Source organism: Natator depressus, chromosome 17 (assembly GCF_965152275.1).
Source record: "Natator depressus isolate rNatDep1 chromosome 17, rNatDep2.hap1, whole genome shotgun sequence".
Lineage (NCBI taxonomy): Eukaryota > Metazoa > Chordata > Testudines > Cheloniidae > Natator > Natator depressus.
In genome coordinates this window covers 2,938,613-2,961,111 of record NC_134250.1, presented here as the reverse complement: position 1 = coordinate 2,961,111, position 22,499 = coordinate 2,938,613, and the positions used below count along the sequence as shown (strand labels likewise).

General features: G+C 52.3%; 1 protein-coding gene across 1 annotated transcript; it reads left to right on the top strand.

Annotated features, from left to right (window-relative positions):
- TRARG1 (trafficking regulator of GLUT4 (SLC2A4) 1) lies at positions 1-21,007 on the top strand. Its single transcript, XM_074974432.1, has 3 exons — positions 1-920; positions 13,380-13,512; positions 14,266-21,007. Exons 1-3 carry the CDS (start codon positions 201-203, stop codon positions 14,283-14,285), a joined length of 873 nt encoding a protein of 290 aa, XP_074830533.1. The 5' UTR covers positions 1-200; the 3' UTR covers positions 14,286-21,007.
- The last annotated feature ends 1,492 nt before the right edge of the window (positions 21,008-22,499 follow it).

Genomic DNA, 22,499 nt, shown 5'->3' with positions numbered 1-22,499 from the left:
AGTTGGGCCAATAAAGGCTGTTACCTGCCCCCCTGGTCTCTCTCACATCCTGCGTCCCGCGCAGCTACCGCACTGCAAACAACGAGGGCAGCTCCATCACTGGGATCCAGTGACGCCCCCCTTAGGGGCTGGCAAAACTCAATTGCCCGGGGCTGCCACTCTCTGGCTCAGGCCGATTTCCAGCGCGGTCCTCCCTGGCGATGTGGGCAGGGGCACAGCTGGCCCCACCCCAGCGGGAGCCGCCCTCGCAGAAAGGGGCCACGCTGTGGTGGGAGGGCAGGGCCAGGAGGGGATCTCACACCCCAGCGCTCCAGGAAGGAGGCTCCCCCGCAGGACAGCGAGCGAGAGCAGGGCAGGGCAGCCCTGCTTGGGGCGGAGCAGGGGGACCCCTCCGACTGGCCGGGCTACAGCGCTTTGCCCAGCCTCCGCAGCCCGAGCGCCCCGCGGGGCAGCTGCCCGCTGCCTTGCCCGCCCCGCCCGCCGGGCATGGCGATCTAGCCGGGCGCAGGAGCGAGCCGCGAGCCATGGCCATCAAGAGCGAGGCGCAGTTCGAGAAGGCGCTGGGGGGCCCGGCCCTGCCCGCGGGCTGCCAGGAGACGGAGCAGCTGCTCTTCGCCAGCGAGGGCAAGGGCGAGAAGGGGGTCCGGGGCTCCAAGTCCTTCTCGGGGACCCTGGCCAGCGACAAGTCGCTGGAGACGGAGCAGAACGGCCACAGCCTGCCCTACAAGGCTGTGTCCGCCGGGCACCTGGAGACGGCCCCGCACTCGCCCTCCCGGATCAGCCTGGGGCGGGCATCCTCCACCGCCACCACCAGTGCCCAGGAGCAGGGCCGGCCGCTGGATTATCTGGTGCTGGCCATCTTCTCCTGCTTCTGCCCCGTCTGGCCCATCAACATCGTGGCCTTGGTCTTTTCCATCATGGTAAGTGCTGAACACCCGCCCGGGGGGTCCTGGGGCGCCCAGACACCCCCCCCTCCGGGGTCCTGGGGCGCCCAGACCCCCCCCCTCCTCTCCGGGGTCCTGGGGCGCCCAGACACCAGCTCTGCCCCCCCGCCCCACAAGCTTGAGGGGACGCTTCTAAACTCCGCGCCCCGCTTTTCCCTTCCAACCGAGCGCGCTGCGCCCAGCAGCCCGGGCTGGACAAGCCGCTGGGGCGATGCGCTGGCTGCCGCGCCCTGGCTGCACGGACCGGGCACTTCCCCTGCGCGCCTCGGAGAGGGGAGCCCCGGCGGCCCCCCGGCACTGCCCGGCCTCGGGGCGCTTCCCTCCCCGGCACTCGGCAAAACCAGCAGGACCCCGCGCCCGGCCCCTCCCGGGGCGGCTCCCGCGGTGCCTCCCCGGCCACCCCGCCTGCGGATGCGCCACACGCGGCTAGCTGCGTCCCGCTGGGCAGTGCCGGGGGCAGAGGCCGGCAGCGCTGCGGCGGGGGGGTTGTTCAGCCCGGGGAGGCTCTAAGGAACTTGGCTAGCGGGGGAGGCGGAGCCCCACGGGGCCGCCAGCGGGGCCCGGCCCCAGAGCTCGGAGCGGGACAAGCCTCTCTGGAGCCCCAGGGACGGACGCTCTGGGGCTGGGGAGGGGGCAGGCGGCAGAAGGGAACCCGTCGCTGTCTGAAGGGGGGGTCACAGCAGCCCCTGGAAGGAGGTCGGTCCCTTCCCACAACCGCTCCCCCCACACGCGGCTGGGCTGGGGTGCCCCGGGCAGGGCTGGGCAGGCTGAGGGCCCCACCTGGGGCAGGCCCTGCTGCTGAAGTGACTGGGGGTGCCCTGGCTGGGGATGTCCCTCAGCCAGGGCTCCCCAGCTACAGACCCGAAGGGAACCTGGAATCCTTTGTATCCTGCCCAGTTCAGAACAGTTTGTTCCCCCAGAGCTGGGGGTGCCTCCGGGAAGGGGCAGGGTGTGTGTGTGTGTGTGGGGAAGAAATGCAAGGGACTCAGGGACACACAAACCTCCCAGGGCTAAACCATCCTGGAGCCCAGGCTAGAGCCCTGTCGAAGCACCCTGGCTGTGCGGAAAGCAGAGGAGGGTAAGAGAATCCAGGCAGGCCCAGGCTCCCACAGAGGAGCAGCAGTGGGAGGGCAGAGAAGGGGACAGTGATTTGAGGTAGGGCCGGAGGGAGCTCTGACGAAGAGCAAGCCAGGACCCCTTTCAAACCAGCTTTGCTAGTTCACTCAGCATCTGAAAACAGCCGGGGAGAGTTCCATACCAGCTTCCTCTGCAGCTGGAGGAGTTAGAAAAAGCAAGTTCTTTTAAAAGAAGAATAAAAAAAAAAGGCTGACAGAATAAAGTAGTGGCTTGATGAGCCCCTGGGAGCAGGGCCCGTTCATTCCTCACCCTAGGTGACACCGAAAGATGGCAGAACATGACCCGCGTCCATTCCAGGTGGGCCTTGGGGACAGTGCTGCTGAGACTGGTCATGCTTTCCACCCACGAGAGGCAGTGAACTAGCGCTGGAAGGGCAGGGGCAAGGGTTCAGTTACAGTCAGGACAAAAACCACAGGGCCGGCTGTTGTGCTCACCGACAGGGGACCCTGGGGCTGTTTGTCCTACATCTAGGGTCTAGATTTGGCTCAGGCAGGCTTGAGATCAGTTTGTTTCAATGGATTTGTGCTGTCTTCCCACCAACTAGCCATGTCAGGCCAATGCTCTGGGCTTACAGCCTGCATGTTCAGAGAAGACCACTGAAAATCCACAAGTCATTCCTCCCCACAGCGTCGGCTTTGGGGCTACGGCGACATTTCTCCACTAAAAGAAGCCCATCCCAAAGCAAAGCCTTTCTGGAAAATATCGACTTACGGACGATGCCTGATCACCCTCCACCAACCAGTTCCAACTAACGCCGACACCAGTAAGAGAGGTCACTTCCCGCACTGGGAAGACATGATGCCCACAGCCTTTTACTGTCGTGTTCATGACCCCTTCCACCCCATCTGCTTCGCAGGGCAGGGGTTGTGTGCCTTCAGGGGTCTGGATACCACCAGCACAGTGGGGTCCTGGTTGTGATTTAATAGGTCTAATATTATGGTAACAACAATAATAATTCTCACACCTGGTCTTTCCTCCCGTCTGTTTGTTAGCTGCTGTGTGGCTGCACCACTGCCAGGCGAGTTACCGGAGCAGAATCAGAGCTCCAGCAGTTTCTGTTCAAGTGCTGAGAGATTAAACAGGAGCCTTTTGTTCAAATAACTATAGAATAAAAGTGGCCCATTTTTTTCCTTCATTTATTTTTTTTTTTTCAACTCATGGCTCCTGCTCCCCCAGTCCATTCTCCTCCCACGTGGCTTTCCCCGGGAGAACGCTGCCAAGCAGCATGGAGCCTGGCCTACGGACCAGAGGCGGGCCGGGAGCATATTCTGTTTTATGAATGCCTACTTTGCTCTTCCAGTGCATCTTTCAGCTGAAGCTCTAAAAGGCTCTTTGCAAACATTAACTCTTGAAGCACCATGCTGCCCAGGGAGTTAAGTCAGTATCTTCTCCCCTGAATACTCAGCACCCACAGAGCTTCTGAATCAGCAACTCATTAATCCTCATCTACACACCCTCTGAAGTAGGGAAGTACATTATCCCCCTGACCCAGAGAGAAAGTGATACCCAGCGACTTTGGCAGAGCTGGGACTAGAACCGAGGAGGCTTTATGCCTGATCTCTTACACTAAGCACTAGTCCAGATTGCCTCCAACAAGGTCAGTTTAGGGATTTTACTGGTAAATAACAACAATCCCTAAAACTGAAAAGAGCCTATTTCCTCCTGATCCACAAACAGCCAAACTTACCCCCCAAAATAGAAAGTGGGACTTCATCAGTCCCTTTCTACGGCTTCCCGGGCCAGTTCCTGGGCTCAGGTATTTGCAAGGAGCTGATGGCATCTGGAGCTCTTCACGGAGACTGACGCAATTCCCACATTCCGGGGCAGAATTAGCCAGTGTGAGAACAGGGCAGAGCATAGCTAACAATTCTCCCACCCCTCCGTGCACACGGGTGGCTCAACACGCACACCTCGGGTTCCAATTCGCACCGCCCCAATTAGTCTGGAGGAAGGAACCACCCATGGGCCCCTTTTATCCTTTTAATTGTGCAATATGGGCAAATCTCCCCTTTGAAAAATCAGCTCAGGGAAGGCAGCAGCCCCAGAGCTCCAGCACGCTGCTTACTGCACAGAAACGCACCGCGGGGAACCTGCAGTCAGCGGTTCCCCGGAAGCCGATCCAGATGTAGAGAGGGACGTGGTGTCAGGCACTAGAGACAAGCCCTCCGCAGAGACAGGCCTCCGTCTGGAAGAGGAAGCGGGCTCTTTGCAGAAGCCAGCAGGCGTCAGTTGCGCAGTGGAGAGCCTGCTTAGCCAGGATGTGGGCGAAGATGGACTCACCTCATTTGGCTCTGTGGGATAGTGGAGTCTTGCTCCACACACCCAGCCATGAGCCACATAACTCCCAGGTATCCCTCCGCCGGCTGAGCCTTGTGTAAAGTAGCTCCACACTCTTCCTTCTGGGTTCCGCAGCAGTTCTATGCGGCGGTGATGGGGCTCTGATGTCAAACACCCGCCCCGTTGGAGTGGGGGAGGAACTGAAGAGGAAAGTTAGGAAGTTGCCCATCCCTAGACATAAGTGCAATGGGGCGTATGTACCTTGGTACGTGCAAGGGACGCAGGAACATATCACAGCCAAACACTCGTCATCTGCTGAGGAGCGTTGTCCCAGCCAGAGGGAGCACGGAGGATGGCGTTGCACCCGGCATCACGTAGTGAAGTGCCCAGATCTGGTTGAGTCCTGAGGGAGGAGAAGACTGCTCAGCATGGAGAGCTCACGTTCAGTATAGCCCTGGTACAAGCAGGCACAGTTCCCGGTGGCTTCAATGGAAGTTTCACTGGCTTTCGTGAGGGATGAATTGGCTCGCTGTGGCCAGTGAGGTGTGAACACCCAGACGTTTGCTTGATCAAGCACATAAAACTTGGCGGAGCACATGTCCAGCAGGGCTAGAGATACTCCTGAGGCCGTTCTGCACCTAAAAATTCTGCGCACAATATTTTAAAATTCTGCACGTTTTATTTGTCAATAACTAAATGCAGAGGCTCCAGCGTGGCAGTGGGGAGCACTGGCCATTGGCTGCACGAAGGTGGGAGATCACCCTGCAGCTTCCCCACCCCGGGGACACAGACTCAGCGGTGGGGCTGCACCTGACCCTGACACAGCACAAGGCCTGGGCCTGCCCCAGAAACTCCCTGTGGCCCTGCCCGCCTGGGCCAGGTGTGGGTGGGCAGGCTCAACCAGGCAGGTCCAAGTGTGGAGGGGCTCAGTGGGGGGGAGATCAGGTGTGGGGTGCGAGGATTCTGTGTGGGACAATCTGGGGGCAGGCAGCTCAGTAGGGGGTCTAGGTGTGGGGGGATCTGGATGCACAGAGGCTTGTTGGGGGGGGTTCCAGGTACAGGGGCAATGGGACACTGCAGGGCTTTCCAGGTGAAGGTGGTTGGGGCTCAGCGGAGGGGTCTGGGTGTGGGGGTCTCAGAAGGGGGGTCGGGGCAGTGGGGCTTGGTGGGGTGGGGGGTCATTGGCATGGAGGTTTGGATGTGAGGGCTCGGTGGTGCGGGGGAGGGGGCTCATCAGGGTGGGGGTTTGAGTGCAGAGAGCTCAGTGCGGGGTGGTCTGGGTGCAGAGGTGGGGGTCCGGAGGCAGGGGGTCTGGGTGCAGGGGGCTCCAGATGCAGAGGTTGAGATTCAATGGGGTGGGGTTTGGGTATGGAGGACTAGGGGGGGTTCTGGGTGTACAGGGTGAGGCTTGGCAGTGGTGTCTGAGTATGGGAGATTCGGATGCACAGGGGTTGGGTGGATGGGGGAGCAGCTCCCCATACAGTGACCCCTTCCCCCCCGCCACAGCTGAGGAGCAATGGGGGCAAGAAGCAGGGGAGGATGCTGAGCTTCCTGCAGCTGGGGGAGGTTTCTGGGGGTGGGTCTGTCACAGCTCCAGCCACTCCTTATAGGGGAAGAAGTCATCCCATCTTCTTTTGCCTCCAGCCCAGCCAGGACTAGCAGCCAATCCCAGCTCAGGGTTAGAGCCACTAGCTGGGGTGTCCCCAGCCCTGCAGTGATTTACCTCTCTGCTGGCTGCTCTGGGTGCCTGAAACAATGAACCTGCTCTGCTAAGGAGTGGTGCAGGGCTGCTCTTGCAGCTTCCCTTTGCTTCCTTGTCAGAAAGTCGTTTTTCTGCAGGGAAGCAAAGAAATCTGCGGGGGACATAAATTCTGCGTTTGTGAAGTGGCGCAGAATTCCCCCAGGAGTAGCTAGAGATATGGCAGGAACCAGGCTCTCCAGAGGCTTTAGGCACTCGGGACCAGCTCCCCTTGGGGGCACGCTCCAGACTGCTTGCAGCCATAGTGGCGGCTGGCGGGCATGCTTACAGCCCGATGACTTTTCTCCAGTTGTTGTGGGGGCTTGCACTCTTATATTTTCCGTGAAGTCAGTGCTTTTTCGCACAAGGCCTCTTCCTAGCACTGAGCAGCAAACAGAGAAGAAAGCATTGGAATGCCTTTGGAGTTAGGCTCATAAATCACCTTTCAAATGCTGCACTCAGGTCCAGCAGGTCTTGTGGTCAGCAGAAACATCATCTGCCCATCTCCCCCTTCCTCTCCCAGAGTGATCTCATGGAATGAGTCACTTCTGGCCTGGCTGCATAGACACCTGAGTGCATCTTTTTCAGTCTCCCTGTTTGACAAAGCTGAGGACTGGCTTTGGTGATGCTGACCTGGGCCTGCGTTAATCGGTTTCAGTTCCTTTCAGCCCTCCCATTTCAGAGAGCAGAGCTAACACACACAAATGGAGATGGAACCGTTGGGGACCAGCCTTGCTGCCAATTGCCAGTGCAGGGTTCCCCCTCCCCCCCCGCCATCCCTTCTACTGGGAACATGCATGAATGAGCACGGACCAAGAGACAGAGAGAGGAAAGGAGAGAATCTTTGCGACAGCTCAGTCTTCCAAAACAGAAGAGCCTGTGTGCATCAGAGCCCAGGCTACGACTGGAAGCACTTAGTCGGCTAGACACACAGACAGATGCCCCAAGGAACACTCCGGGCTCTCTCTTACCCCCTCTCCTGCTGCTCCTATGGTGCAAACCAACCGTAAGTTTCTCCAAACAAGGGGAAGGCATTCAGGGCCCAATCCTGGGAGAGGCTGCATTGGAAAGAGCAAATGCTCTCTGTTCTTGTTGCCTCATTCAGCCCCTCGCAACAGGATGCAACCAAACAGCCCCTGATGTTACGCAGTGCTCACTGGTAAAACCGCAGGGATGGTCAGGGGCTGGGCTGCTTTTTTCCACTTTAAGGCACTACTCTATGTCTAGAGAGCATCTCCAGGACCCAGATCTCTTCACACACTACACATAAGAACATAAGAATGGCCAGACTGGGTCAGGCCAAGAGTCCATCTAGCCCAGTATCCTGTCTTCCAACAGTGGCCAATGCCAGGTGCCCCAGAGGGAATGAACAGAACAGGTAATCATCAAGTGATCCATCCCGTCACCCATTCCCAGCTTCTGGCAAACACACATGCAGGAAACCTCTTCCCCCTAGCACTAACGTGCCGCTCCCTCTGGGCAGAGGTGTGCACAGAGGCTGTTTAACAGCGCACAGCACCACTCAAGTAGCAGGGTCAGAGAAATGAAGGCGAATGCCCCAGCCAACTGGAACTACAGAGGGAATATAGTGAGGCTCAGTGCAATTAATGCGCAGCACTTTGTAACTGTAATAAGTGTTATCGTTAGAGAACAACTTGGAAGGATTCCATTGATGATGTTGCTGGTTTTATCTCCTAAAATGTTCCCACTAGCATGTTTCAAAAAGAGTCACATGCTAATTATTTAGTCAACATGAAGTCAAGATTCCCAGTGCATTCCGACGTAGTCATTCACCATTTCACAGCGGTTAGTTTTTAACACTAAACTCCCAGCTACTACCACACACTCTGATTAGTCCTCAAGAGGTTCTTACATTTTAACAAACTTCCTCTCTGCAAACATTGATTAACGGACACAAGTTACTCATGTTTTCATGTGGAAAGTGAAATCCACGATTACTGACATTTATCAGTTACAATCAAACCCTTCCATCCCAATGAGTAATATATGGACAGCGATAAATGCTCACAGAACATTCCATGTGAATGCTTGTGTATTTTTCATAACTTTTCAAGAGGAGCTTAGAGAAAAAGGATCCAGAAGCTGTAGTGATGGACTTCACTCCTTGTTTGTGTTTTGCTAGGGAACGTATACACCAATGCAAGCGTGTTTCTCTGGAGTCCAACATACACCTTCCCCCCCAAATTACACATTTGTTACAAAAATCTGTGCCTTTAAAAATTCCAAATGTTAAAAATCTGTCAACGAACAGTTAAGGGATTCAGCCAGTCCCGCTACTGCCCTATAATCCATTGCACACTGTCATCCCACCTGATTTAATTTTGCCACCTTCTGTTCAGTAATGCAAATAGGCTGTTGGATGCATACTGTTGATTTTAGATATCCTCTATTCCGTGTGCAATCCGGCTTCTGAAAGGAAGAAGATCCAGGCTGCGTTAGGTTATGTCGGAGTTCTGTACGTTCTCCTCGAGTGTGCTGGGCTGCTGGAGCAGAAGAATATTTGTCTGACTGGAATTGGAATGACTGATTGATTAGGGTTATGAAATGGGGTGCTTATATGGTGATGTAGGTCTATGCAGACCTTGCAAGTTGTATTTTTACTGTTTTAAATCTATTGTGTAGCAAGTCACATATCTTTGGTCACCACCTTTGTTGTTTTTGTAGTGACTAATGAAGTAACCATTAGTGGTGTTTAGATAGGTGTTTAGGTCCCTTGGATAGGAAATGGGCTTGGATCGTCTAGTCATTTGTTAGTTTGATTTTTGCATAGATTTTTGCAAACTTTAAGGGTGAATGGTTAGGGTTAGGTGGGATGATCAAGCATGATGCTGGGTTATATGGCAGTGGGGGACTTGCTGGACCTCTTAATGGTTCATTGCTGGATATTTTCACAAGGGGGGGTTTGTCTGGTTTTTTTAAAGGAGCAGAAGTTGGAAGGAAAGTGTGATCTTTGGACTCTATTGAAACTCATGCTTTCAATCTTACCTCTTTTACGTTTTTGTCTAGAATTCCCCCATCTCCTTTTTAAATGAGTGCAAAAACGTAAATCAGGCTGGTGCACAGGGTCTGTAGGAGGGGAGCCCCACTCTGACAGATCTTCTAAATCAGGGCTCTCCTCCTGAAGATCCTAGCATGTTCGTGGGAGGGGCGCATGTGCAGCCAACTTACAGTTGCATGGAATATAATAATAGTAAAAACTCTAGCTCTTATCGGCAGACCTCAAAGCGCTTCCCAGTCGAATGGGTTTATTGTCACACCCCTCGTGTGAGGCTGGGCTCTGCTAGTATCCCCCTGTTACAGACGGGGAAGTGAGCACAGGCAGACTCGGCCTTGGCTACGCTTGCGGCAGCATGTTGCGTGTATGTAGCTACATGCCGCAGTGAGAGGCGGGCTGCATCCATGCGCTGGTGTGTAGGCGCTGGCAGGGGGGGAATGGCTCCAGCAGCAGGACACGACACTACTAAAAAGAGCCGTGCTGAGGGAGGAGGCCGTGCTTGGGCATGCAGAGAGCCATCTAGGATTCGGGTGGGTTTGTGTTCTACCTGCCTAAGCTGTGCCTTGCCACCCACTCTGCTGTTTCTACCCGGGCCAGCTGGGCGGGCAGGGTCTGTGCTCTACACGCCCCCGACGCGACTTGCCCCAGGTCACGCAGGTGTCTGTGGCAGAGCAGAGGTCTCCAAAGTCCTAGGCCAGCGCCCTAACCACTGGACTGCGATTCCTCCACGTTCCACCATCGGGTGCCGTGGATAATGGAAATGCTTATATTTTACAGCTAGAAAATTCCAAATGTTTAACTTTTGTACTGTGGGTAAAAGCCTGCGAGAGCCTGGCCTCCCTGGCAGAACTCGCCTTACTGTCAGTAGGGCCAGGATTTCACCTCTGTGCCCCCAAAGGCCTCTGCACCCCTTTAACACGTCCCCAGGCCTCCCACACCTCCCAACAAGGGGGACTTTTCTAAACACCAGGCTCTGAAATTCCTTATCTGATTTTTTCTCAAAATTTCCCAGAAACAAGAGGCATCAGGTAGGGTTTCAGGGGATTGGTTTGCTTTGGGGAAAGATGGGGTACACACTGAAAACAGGGCTTCTGCTGAGCAGCCAACATCTTCCTTGGCCCTGGAGGTGCCCTCCTGGCTCGCCACTGCACTCGTCGTTCATGCTGAGACTCCCTGAGTAGCCTGATCATAGTGACATCTTTGCTGTCCCAAGTGCCTGGCCCTCCGCTAAATGCCAAGCCTCTGTTCCTTGCCTAGCATGCCCAGGCCCTGCAGCCGAGAAGCAGGAACATGGCCCTTGCACTCTCTTCGAGCAGCAGTAACCTGGTTCCCTCATCAGGGATGACCCAATTTTGGCCCTCGTGTTTTTACTTCGAAACCAGATTATTGCTGATTACAAGGGGAAGATAACAAGGAAATTGCTTAATCGGTCACTGATTCTGAAGGCTAAAGCTGCATCTAATTGTACTGTGGGTTACATGTGGTCTGGCCGGTCCTTTGCTTGGCACTCAGGCCTCGGAGCGCAGTTAGTACAGGTGGAGTTCTCTGGTCAGCAGCTTTGCAGAGCACAATGTGGTGGTTAAGCAGCCACGAAGGAGACCCCAGGGCGCTAGCCAGAGTACTGTGGGAGCTGCAGGGTATCCGACTTTACCAAGACATTGCTCGTCACTGTCCGTGCATTGCTATCCAGTATGGAGCCTTTCCCCACTAGCTCTGGGGTCAATTCCAGGCAGGGACCCAGCTGACAGCTGTTCCCTTGTAGTCGCTGCTCCCCAAGCTCTGGAGGGGGCCCTGGAGTTTTAGCGGGGCAGGCAGCCCTCCCGTTCAGCCCCCCAGTGACGTCACTCCTCCGGAGCCTCAGCAGGGGCAGGACACAAGGGAGGCCTGCCCTGCCGCTACCCAGGCTGCAGCTGTTCTGTGCGCGAGCAGAACAGCTTCCGTGGCTGGCGGGGGTCATCCCTCTCCCATATGCACGTGCTAGAGGAGCCCCCGGGAAAGCCAGCCAGGGCCACGGCCGCTCTGCTGCCGGGCAGGGGGACCAGACTCGGGAGAGGCAGCTCCACAGGAACCATATAACGCCCACCCCCCAGCTCTCTGCCAGCTTCAGACAGTGCTGGGGCCTGTCTCCTCCGAGCTGCCGCTCCCCCTAAAGACGGGAGCTGCTGCAACCTGCTCTACTTATACAAACTGGCAGCACCCTCCAGGCTCCCATTAAGGTGCTACGCAGGCCGGTAGTGGGACAAAGCTGGGGTGGGACGAGGCAGCCCCCATTCAATCTCTGTGCAGCCTTTATGAATGATCCCTATAGAGGAGTTTCCAGGCACCTCCCCGTGACTCCCCCCACCCCTGCTGTACCCTGGGAACCAGCAGCTTTAGTTACAAGGCAGGGGCCGCCCTCTGGCAGACCGCATTCAGAAATCAATCAAGCAGCAGGGGAAAGCAGCAGAGTGGAGAAGCTGGGGTGGCCGTTCCCTCCCTCCCTGCTGCCAGCACAGGAGCAACATCACTGCAGGCGGAGTTCATGCAGCGCACAGCTGCCACGTGGCCCGGGGAGGTCAGCACAGAGATGGGGAGTCCAGCAGAGAGGCAGAGTGCTGGAGCATACTCCAAAGCAGTGGTTTCCAACCCTTTTTCGTTTGCAGACATCTACAAAATTTCGAATAGAGGTGCAACCCCCTTTGGAAATCTTAGATAGTCTGTGGCGTCCCAGGTCTCCACGGACCACAGGCTGAAAACCACTGCTCTAAAGCGAGATGAAACCCAGCAGCTCCCGAGCGTTAAGTTAAAGCCCATTCACTGTTCACATGCAGGCAGCACCAGTAACACGTAATCTTGCGTCTGTGTGGCAGACCGTCCCCACCAAGGGGTCCCACTCTTCCTTTAGGGTGGGCCTCCAGCCTCGGAGACTGAGCCTCTGGGCTCCTGCCCTCCTGCTGTACACCAGCAGCTCTGCCCAGGAAGTCCAACTGAAGTAGGCGGCTAGTGAGAGATGTGTACGTTCTGCAGGGACCGGTGTGCCCCCGCAAGGATTTCCAGTGACACTGAGGAGCCTTGTGAGAACACAGCTAGGTTTCTTAGGCAGCTGGGACACAGTGTCGGACGTCCTTCGGTTAGCACAGAGAAATAAAGGTTAAGACATAGTCCATCTGGCCAAGCCAGAGCAACCCGCAAGTCAACCTGCTCTGGCCTCCATTCCAGGCTCTCTCTGCCCCCTTTCTCAGGCCAAGGTGAGGGCGGCTGGGCCTCTCCCCAAAGTCAACCGTTATCCCTTTCCTGTCACCTCTCAGTCCTTAATTCTCAAGATGGCCTCTGCTCAGCTCCCCTGCCAAGGGGAGGGGAAACCTCCTGCCTCTGGCTTATTGGGGGCTAGGTGTTAGTGTTCTGGCTGCTGAGATTTTCACTGTCTTCATGGACTTTCCATTGATAGGAGTCAACCCCGGCCTGTCTTTTAATGACCTGTTTGGTCCACCCTGCTAGCTAGGTGACACCCTTGCCACGTCTCCTGCGCTGCCCCAAGAGCACTCTTCATTCTTTCGAACCCACTGGTTAGCAATGCAACATACAAGGGGAAACTGAGGCACACAGAGGCATCCAAAATATTACAAAAATTTCCCACTTTGGCCCACGTTGCACAGCTGCAGTGTAGGCGGCAGAGACAGTGCACGGCTATGGAGACTGCAGCCTGCTGCTCCTCTCTCAGCAGCGGGAAGTGGGGGTGGGGTTAAACCCAGGTGTGTGTTTTCAATTATGTAAATTTCTGGAGGGTGGTGACTGTGATTCCCTTAGAGGTGGCCCCTAAGTGCAATGGCCCCACTGTCCCAGAGTTGTCTAAGCAAATCACATTGGGGACTGAAGCTCCTAAAAACACAGGACCCTTCCCTTTGAATCAAAGCAGAATCTCTGCTGGCTGTGGTCATGTTAAGTCTCATAGCCCCTATGGGCTGTATTTGTTAGACACACACCTAGACAATTACACACCTCCCTTGCTCTGGTCTAACTTCCGTCCTGCTCAGAGGAGCAGAACACACATGCCAGCCAGGACTTTTCAGGGCAGTTGAGCTTCAGAAGCTACTGAAGACTGCTGACAAACTTGGATTGCAAGTCAGGACACTCATACCAGGTGATCCTAATGCAGTTGTCTAGACCCAGCTGCTAACAGAGCAGCTCTCCTTTTGCATGGGTTAAGGCTGATGACAGACACAAAGCAGCCACTGAGCTGGAACCACAACCACTGACAAGCGCTTGTTTGTGTCTTCCTTTCTGCCAGTCAAGGAACAGCGGACAGCAGGGGGACATGGATGGGGCTCGGCGACTCGGGCGCATGGCCAGGTTGCTCAGCATAGTCTCCATTGTCCTGGGACTCCTCATCATTGTGCTGTACTGTTCGCTCAATTTCACAGGTAATGCCTCTTTCCCTCTTCCCCCACTGGCCAGCTGGCACACGAGCACCATGGCACCTCCGCGCCTGGGCCCACCGGCTAGTCCCTAGCAGCACACCTGAAAAACACAGTGTGCCCACATGCAAGGGACACGTACGTGTGTGAAATACCACTAGGATGAGACTGCAGTGCTAAATACCAATCTAGCCTGAATGTTTCTGTGCCATTGTGGACAGTACAGGCTGAAATAGCTCAGACAGCCATCCCACAATGCACCGGTGGCCCTGTGAAAAACCCCAGAATCCCCTGGGAGCTGTGCTGGAAATTGGAGGAATGCATTGTAACAAACAGCTTAGAACCTACTTTCTCCACCTGTGGGCTGTACCCAGGTTTCAGTGGTTGTAAACACCTTCTCTTGTGCCTGCAAGAGAGGGGGAGCCCACAATTTTAGGAGGGCTGTAAGATGAGGGCATGGTCTGGTAAAGATTGAGGCCAATGGTTTAGAAGAATGGAAGCGTGTACATGAGGCAGAAGTGCAGCGATTCAGACATAAATCTGCATTCTTGGGGATCCAGCCCAAAGTGCTTCCAAACATAAACCAATCCACAAAGTCAGCACCATTTACACCACTGCTGTGCTAGGCCACAGGTGCGCTGACCTCACAACACTCCAACTCCCCCAAGGACCGAGCTGGCCTCACTGGAACCACACAAGAGCGGGAGGGGACGTAATTTAATTTGTAGAGGCTGTATTAAGACTCTCTTTATTTCACAGTTTTTCAGAAGACCAATTAGCACGAAAATACCTGGAAGAAGAGGAAGACGTCTTTCCTTCCCAGGGTTTTAATTTTACCCTTGCAGCAACCATGTTACAATTTAGAAGGGCAGCCGGAGGAAACATCTCTTCTGGAGCGTCGTCCAAGGGAGTGCATGCATTTATTTCACAGCCTGTTGGAAAATGATTTCATACCAAACAAAATGACTGGATAACACAGCAGCTCGACAAGGACTGGGAAAGAGGTTCAAATCCCAAGCAGAGGTGGAATGGAGGGAGATCCACTACCACACTCCTGATCAGTAACAAAGATGGTAGGTGGGAGGGAGAGTATGACAAAAAGGGGACAAGGGGAGAACTTCATGAATGAGGTTTATTTAAAGAACCTGAAATTTAAAATTTTTTAAAAAGGAGAGAACAGGACGTTTTGAGGAACCTTCTTTACAATTTTGGGACAAATCCTGTTTTTGTATCGACAAATTCTCCGTCTCTACGAAAAAGCTCAAACTGCCATCGGGAGATTAAATCGATTCAGTGAGGGAGAAAGGAGAGCGCCACTACAGGGGGACATCACATGCACCTTTCTGCAGCTCTGGCCAAAACCACAGCGAAAGGTGGCGGATCTGGTGGGGGGGATTTTGTATTTTTGATTGGGGGGGAAAAAAAAAAGCTGATGACCATTTGCATGCCTCTGGGAACGTCCTGCTCCATGTCCGTTTGTACAAAGCTCTTCCGTCATTCCAAAGCATCCCAGAGCTGGGAGAGCAGGGATTCTGCTGCATGAGGAATGCCAGCTTAGCAGGAGAGTCCCCCTCACCCCAACCCCACGCTGGGGCTTTTATGGTAGGAACTGTCTCTTCTCTTCGGAACAATCCATTTCTACCTTCCTGCACCCCAGTGAGGTAACGTTTGTGCAGGTGGGAATCTGAGGCAGCAGCGGTGCCCAGGACCGGAGAGCAGATTCTGTCCACTTGAGCATTTATACCATGTCCATCATGGCTGGAGCGAAGGCCCAACCCAGAGCCCGTCACAGTCACTGCAAAGACACCTACTGGCCTGGGGGGGAAATTTCAAAGGCCCCACGGGGAGTCTCTCATTGCACCCTCGCTCCCCTTTGACAATCCCCCCAAATGCCTGTTTTAGCCCCTCTTCAGCTGTAACCACCCACGCAGCTGGGCTCAGCTCCATGAAAGGTCAGTTTTTAAGTGCATTATATACAAATGACAGACTTCTGCTCGGCAGGGTTCAAAATCTTTGTCCATGGCCTTCCCATCACCTTCCACAACACGTGTTTCACTGCTTGGCGTTTCCCAGCAGCTCAGGGCCTGGGATTTTCCTCACAGTCCCTTCCCTGGCCTCGCGCCATACTTCATCTCCTCTGACTCTGCCCGGGCTGGGTTTTGTTGCTTTTAGTGCACTACGCTCTGCTGCCCGCCTTGTGTGACACTTCCTCGCTTGAGGTTTTATCCAGGTTTTGTTGATGGCTTTGTGGCAGCTGACCCCCCGATCTCCTATCGGTGCTGTTTGCAAACTCACCAATGGGGATTATACGAGAGCTGCAGTTGGGCACACTTTGACCACTCCATCATCCACATTTTACAAGCTGGTACCCAGCCACACCCTTGACTGCTCTGCGAACGCTGGCATTCCCAAGCCTCAGCAGAGTAACACTCTTCTCCTCCCTCACACCCCTAGTAGCAATTTTGAGTCTCTTGGGAAGCTCTGAGCCAAACCTGCTGGCACTTAGCTGAGAGAATTCCCTTGCCACCCATTTCTGTGCTCCTCATTAATATGTTTTCTTTTGCTAGGCTGGCTCAGAAGCTCGGTGACAGTAACACAGAATTCCCTGGGTACACTAGGAACGTGCTTCTCCGGCTAGAAGCAATTCTTAGGATGCAGAACCATTTGACTTTTTGCTACACTACCCTGCTTTCCCATGCTATGTTTTCCCCCATCTCCAGGCTTCAGTTCCTGTCTCCAGCACTCGATTAGAAACTACCAACTTCTAGAACACAGCCCAACTCTTTTGCAACATCCCTCTTGTTATCTGACTTTGAGTGTTTGGCGCTTAGGGAGAGCTCAGTGAGTTTAAGCAAGGAGGGAGCTGAGGGACAGTAGCTTATTGCACTCAAGTGTGTTTTGATTTCCCTTTTCACATTTCATGCAGAATAGCTTCTCGCTGAGCAATGCCCGATGCACGAGGTGTAAACTCAGTGTCTGAGACATCCAGCTGCCTCAGGCAGCCAGATACTTTGTCCAGCAACTCATCAGAAACCCCTGGTTAGCCACTTAACAGGACTGCACGTGGTACTCATTTCCCATGCAGATCCCCATAATCAGCACATACGGTTCACAGAACGTGCCTTTCAGGTTCATTATCTCCCTTCTGACTTGCATAATGACACGGCTTCCTCTTCAGGCATCTTCCTGTCCTTTGCTCCCTGGCCCAACCCACTTGCAACTAACAAATTGCTTTTTGGGAGTGCTTAGAAATCACAACAAAAAGAGCCTTCTGGAATGGAAATAGGTGACACTGAAGGAAAACTGCAGTAATGAGTTACAATCCCTTGCAACCAAATATTTATTAAATAAGAATTTACATGCTACTTTATAATTATATAGCACCTCCCCTCGAGGAGCGTGAAGTGCTTGGCAAAATTAACTAACTAACCCTCGACTCCCATGTGAGGTAGGTAAGTATAACACTATCCTTATTGTACAGATGGCAAAATTATGGTATAGGAAAGTTAAATGACTTGCTGAAGAAGACAGACTGTAACAGAGCTAAGAAGAGAAACTAGTTATCCTGTCTCCCAGTCCCCAGAAGACCATCCTCCCTCTCAATTTAAGTATATAAAACAATATATATTTTCTTGGTATGGATTTTACACACACTGCACTTTCAAAAGGGAAGGTGGATCCTTAACCATGAATGGTCCCTCAGGGGCAGCTGCCATTTTAAAGATCCTCTACAGAAGACATTCCTGTCTGATGAAGCGGACTAGGACAGAGAAAGCAGAATTCATTTGAATGCATGAGAGGATTTCTTTCCTGCCTTAGAAGGAAAACTGCAGTGATAATTTGTTGCATGCATTCAAATGGGATTTGCTTTCTATCGTACCCTACATCATCAAACTGTCAGGACAACAGCTTCCTGTCTCACTGTTAAATATAATAAAAAAGAAAAATGAAGACACTTACATTCCTTCAGTGATTTACTCTTCTTTCTAATTAGACACAGGATTAGATTCTTTTACACTACTCCACACTTTAAAAGCCATCTCCCTCATTCTCGTCTTGTGCTTAGATCCAGTCAAAAGTCTCCTGAGAGCAGTGCTCTAGTCAATCACAATCATAGCATGTAACCACAATCCATGAAAGCATGGCAGTCGGGGAAGAGCACCAATACACTAATGCACCAAGTTGCGGTTAAGTGGCTTCCTTTGCTCAATATTTCCATTCACATACTTTGTTGCCCTACCCTAAACGCCTCCTCTCCCACCTTGGGATTTACAGATTTCAAATGCTGTTACTCAGTGATGCCCCATCCTTTGTCACCATTTAGCTATACTCTGTGTACACATCAATATATTTTTCTCAGAAATTGCCCCTTAATCATTCCTGAATTCTTTCCAGTTTCAGGATTTATCGGTTGCTGAGGAATAATGATGGTTGAACCTAAAACTGTTCAAACTTTCGACTTGGATAACGGCTGGGAGTGTCAGGAGAGCGGTTCTCTGGGGAAAGGTCCTGTCCTTCCTGCTAACAGTGTGGCCAGAATAGTCCCGCGCATGATACAGCGATTTGAGTGGGGTTCAGTACGAGTTTGTACTTAACGAGAAGCACTTGGCTCATCCCTATACCGGAGGCCCTGGAGTTGTATGCAGTAGCATAGAAGCAGGCTCCTTGGTATTTTCTAGTGAGGGATTCTCCTCCCCGCTCTGCAGCATGATGCTTCTGCATTTGCAGCCCAGAATTGTATGGACTTTTCGGCCACACTCATAGCAAGCTGCTATCCATTTTGCTGTTTGCTGTCACTCATGGGTCATTTAGCATTTCCGTTTTTCTCCTCCCATCGGATTTTTGTTTTGGTGCAGTTTCCCCCTCCCCCGACATATTAGCTAGCATTTGTTCAGGAAGAATCTCTTTTTCAACCCCTATTTCTCACTATTTTCCTGCCCTGACTCATATCACAACAGTGCGTGATGGCGTCATGCCCAAGACACTGCTAAGTATCCTTCTTCCTTCCCTTAATATCTGCGTCACAAAGTGTGGCCGCAGCGAATTACAAGGACCTACGTATTTTGAGGACTTAAACCAACAATGGGAAAAAAACAAAATATCCTCAGGCGTGCTGAGATGTATTGCTGCTGATTAAAGAATGATCTAGTTCGCCAGAGTGGTTGAGTACAATCCACCTTGTTTTCTGCATCCAATCACCACTGACTCACTAGTTTCACTGAGTTCACATAACAGAGGAAGAGGATCACACACTAGGTAGATTTGCCCCCTGCACACCCACCCGTGCATCCCTTGTGACTCTGCTCTTTGTTAACTAGCTGCTGCCCCAGCCTCAGCGCACACACCTGGCACAGTTACAGGTGTCCAGGCTACGAAATCCTCAGGGTTTGGTCAGTTTTGCCCTGCAGTACAGTCTTTAATTTCACACGCAAAATTCAAACCCAGCCTACATTAAGAGACGCTCCCTGCTCCAGACGTCATTGCTTGAATCCACATGAAGCCCAGAGGGTTGAGGCAGAAGAGACGAATGGAGCCGTGGAAATCCAGTCTCACCTGCTGTTGGGAAGAGGCAGTAGGATGGGAGAGGGCTGGAGAGGCTGGGAGGAGGGAAGAACAGGTATAAACTTGAATTCCAGGAGGACTTGAGAGTGCAGGCCCCGGGCATGACTGACAAGTGTGAAGTTAAACGGCTTCTGTCGGAGTACTGACGTATCTGCAGGGGGTGGGGATCTACATATCTCTGGTCCTGGTGCTCCTAGGCTCCGGCTTATAGGCATGTCACGGAAACCCCTGCTGGTCCCAGGGATGCTAAGAGGAAGGTAATAGCTCACTGTGAGGCCCAGTGCAATTGAACAGAGAAGCTCTCGGTTTTGTGTCAGTGTGCTGTAAGGCCCCCTCACCAGCTGCTTAAAAAGGGCTGAGAACTCATGTACTAGGCAACTTGGTTACAGTTACTCGTTCACTGTCAGTTTCACAGACAGATTCTGCAGGAGAGTCTAGATGGATTGTAGCACAAACAGAAGGAAGAAAGAGACAAAATTCCTGATGTGAAATTTGGTCCTGTGAAGTGAGGAGTTGAAAATGGAAGAGCCCCAGTGACTGGGTTAGTGAGTCCAGCTCTAGTCCTGGAGCATCAGACACCTGGCGAGGAGAGCACTGGATTCCACGTTTAATTATGGTCTGTTGGCCGGCATCTGAATTCAGGACTTTATACCCTCAGATCCACAGCAGGTTCCTCACTGACGGCACTGGGAAGTTTGCATGAAGATCAGTCTTCATGTGATGAATTATCCACATTCCCCTTATTGTCTCATTCACTGTCACTCCGGGGGTGTGTGTGCGTGTGATCTGCCCCCCTTTAGGCCATTGCTCTTTCTGCTCTGCGCTTTAATTTCTTCCCATCTATCCTCTCTCTGCTTCATTCCTCCTCCCTGCATGTGAAAGTCCGCTCTGTTCTTCCTTCTGCATTTCCATGCCTGCAGCAATTCCAAAGTCCCATGAGATTCACTCCCACTTTCCTGTTCCAGCCGCTAAACTGCCCAGTAACGGAATGCGTCATGCTGACAATGAAGTGTCATTGCTGGGCTTTACAGTTGATGCTCCAATGAGATTAACAGGGCACAGGGGAGTTCACACCTCGGAGTCATTGGTTTCAGACTGTCCGCACACTCAGGCAGATGTTGCATCAGGTACCCTTCCCAATGTGAACCGAGTTTATCTGTGGAGCCAGGAGGGCTAGAAAGTTACTTGTTTCTGAAAATTAAAGCTTAGATTTTGCACAATCTGAGTATGTGAGGCTGCCTGCATAAACAAACAAGTGGGCTCCATTTGGGCCATATATTTGGCATCCTTGCCTTAGTCTACGTAAGTTTGGTCCTTACAGCTTTATGGAACCAGTCATGGCTCAATAGTTATGACTGAAATCAGCAAGCCTGCTTTAAGCCCATTTTTGAAAATATGTTTGTTTGTTAAAAACACAACCAAGTTTAGCCAAATGCTTGGCCTCAAGCCAAGGCAGAAAAACCTTTTCAAAAAGCTGTAGCAAGTTTTTTCTTCAAATAATTTTTAATTAGCTGGCAATGAAAAATCAAATATCTATATACATAATCATGACAAGGAACTTGAGAAACAGAAAACACGATTCACCATGCCAATCTGATCTCATTTCTGAGCAGGGACCCTCTGTTTCAGGGCTTTTTACATGAAGACAAAAAACTGAGATCCTTTACAATGAAGCCCAGGATGTATCCCCCATTGTCACACTCCCAGGTTCATCCTGTTCTGAAGCCAAACTGTCTGGATCATGCTTTGTACAGGTTTACAGACTGATCCTTACAAATAGCCTTGATGTAACTGGAATTCCAGCTTGGAGCTCCTTTTTGGTGATGTTTCTTTTTCTGCAGGATGCCGTGATGTATCTTATATACTTTCCTTCGTATTTCTTGGCATGAGAACAAACAATAAAATGTAACATGCATGGTCAAATGTGAGCGTGCTTGTTCTGTCTAAATGAGAAAAGAGCCAGTGGGTACCGACATGGAAAGAAAGCAGCAAACCTGGACTTTAGTCCTTGTACCTGGTGATAAAGACGTTGCAGGGAGGAAAACTGAGAGGTAGGGCAGATGGAGGAAAGAAATAGTCATAAGGGTCCAACCAGGCTAGTATTCTGCCTGTAGAAGTAGGCAACACCCAGTGTTTCTGTGGAAGGTCTGACAGATCTAGCCACTTGTGTAATGCTGTACTTCTGTTTGGGTGCATGAGCAGAAAGAATCATTCCTACCTGCAGCTCAGAAAGCCACAATAGCTAGTGGTTAAACAGGGAACTGTAAGTCAGGAAGCCGAGGGTCTAATTCCTACCTGCTTTGTGGACATTCGGCTGTGTGACCTTGGGCCAGTCTCTCCCAGTCTGGCCTTCAGCTTGTCCTGAAAAGTAGGAAGAACATGCTCACTTCCCAGGTGCGTGGAGAGGATACATTAAGAAGTAGTATTCATTGCACTGTGCCCCATAGCAGAACGTTAGCAGGAGAGAGACATGGGAAGGCAGCATGCAAGGAGGGTTGGGGGGGTTAAGTAGCTTTTACTCACTAACACAAATCTCTCCTGTTGGGAGTGGGTGTCAAGAAACTTGCCCTGGAGATACATTTGGAAGGCAGGCAGGGAACTGAGACGTCCCATGGACTAACCCACAGTGAGCTGCTCTCTGCAGCACAGAGAAGAGGAGAAAGAAGCTTTGGGAGGCACGCGCTGGCCCTGAACCCAGGCAATCGCTTTAGCAGAGCATGCTGGGGTTCCATGTCACATCTCTGGGCTTGGAGTGCAAGCACAGAGACTGCACTGGTCTAAATACCCGGGAGATCAGCTTAACAAAAGGAAAAACGAAACCGTGCAGCGTTGGTAGCTGGAAAGGAGCTGCTGGGCCACGTAGCCCACACCTCCCTAGAAGTTACACCATCTGTTCCTGAACGAGCTGGGAGAAGAGACTGAACAGAAGCAGGTGGGTGGTTGCTGTAAATAACTGGGGACCCTGCAATAGATAGTACTACTTAACATTTATACAACGTTTCCCAGGGGATGGTAAGAGCCTGATTCCCACTTTAGAGATGGGGAAACTGACCTGCTGTGGCAGCACAGGAGAAGAATTCATTGTTCCCAATTCCTAGCCCTATCCCCAGGATCATCCTTCTTCCCAGTAACTGGGGTCCTTTTCCTTTTTAACCTCTTCTGCAGAGTGAAAGCATTGCTACTTTATTTTTCTTTTCCTTGTGCCCGGCATCACCTGACGCCGGGGACACAGCTGCCAATCTCTCACTCTCCTGTTCTCCATCACATTTACACAGGAACAGATTAACACAACTTGAATATTCAATGCCAAGATGACAGCTTAAAGAAGAACACCCCAAGGAGGCAGAACATCCTTTGCATTACTTGGCTGAAGGAAGAGTAAAGAAACCCAAAGCAACACAGAGGTCAGGTTTGACAGCACTGAAGAGGAG

What these genes read in the sequence shown, in the direction of transcription:
- TRARG1 (XM_074974432.1), top strand. Translation starts at nt 201, where the DNA reads ATGTGGGCAGGGGCACAGCTGGCCCCACCCCAGCGGGAGCCGCCCTCG. An exon ending in CCTTGGTCTTTTCCATCATG is followed by an intron (nt 921 to 13,379) that starts GTAAGTGCTGAA and finishes CCTTTCTGCCAG; the next exon opens with TCAAGGAACAGCGGACAGCA. An exon ending in CTGTTCGCTCAATTTCACAG is followed by an intron (nt 13,513 to 14,265) that starts GTAATGCCTCTT and finishes TTTATTTCACAG; the next exon opens with TTTTTCAGAAGACCAATTAG.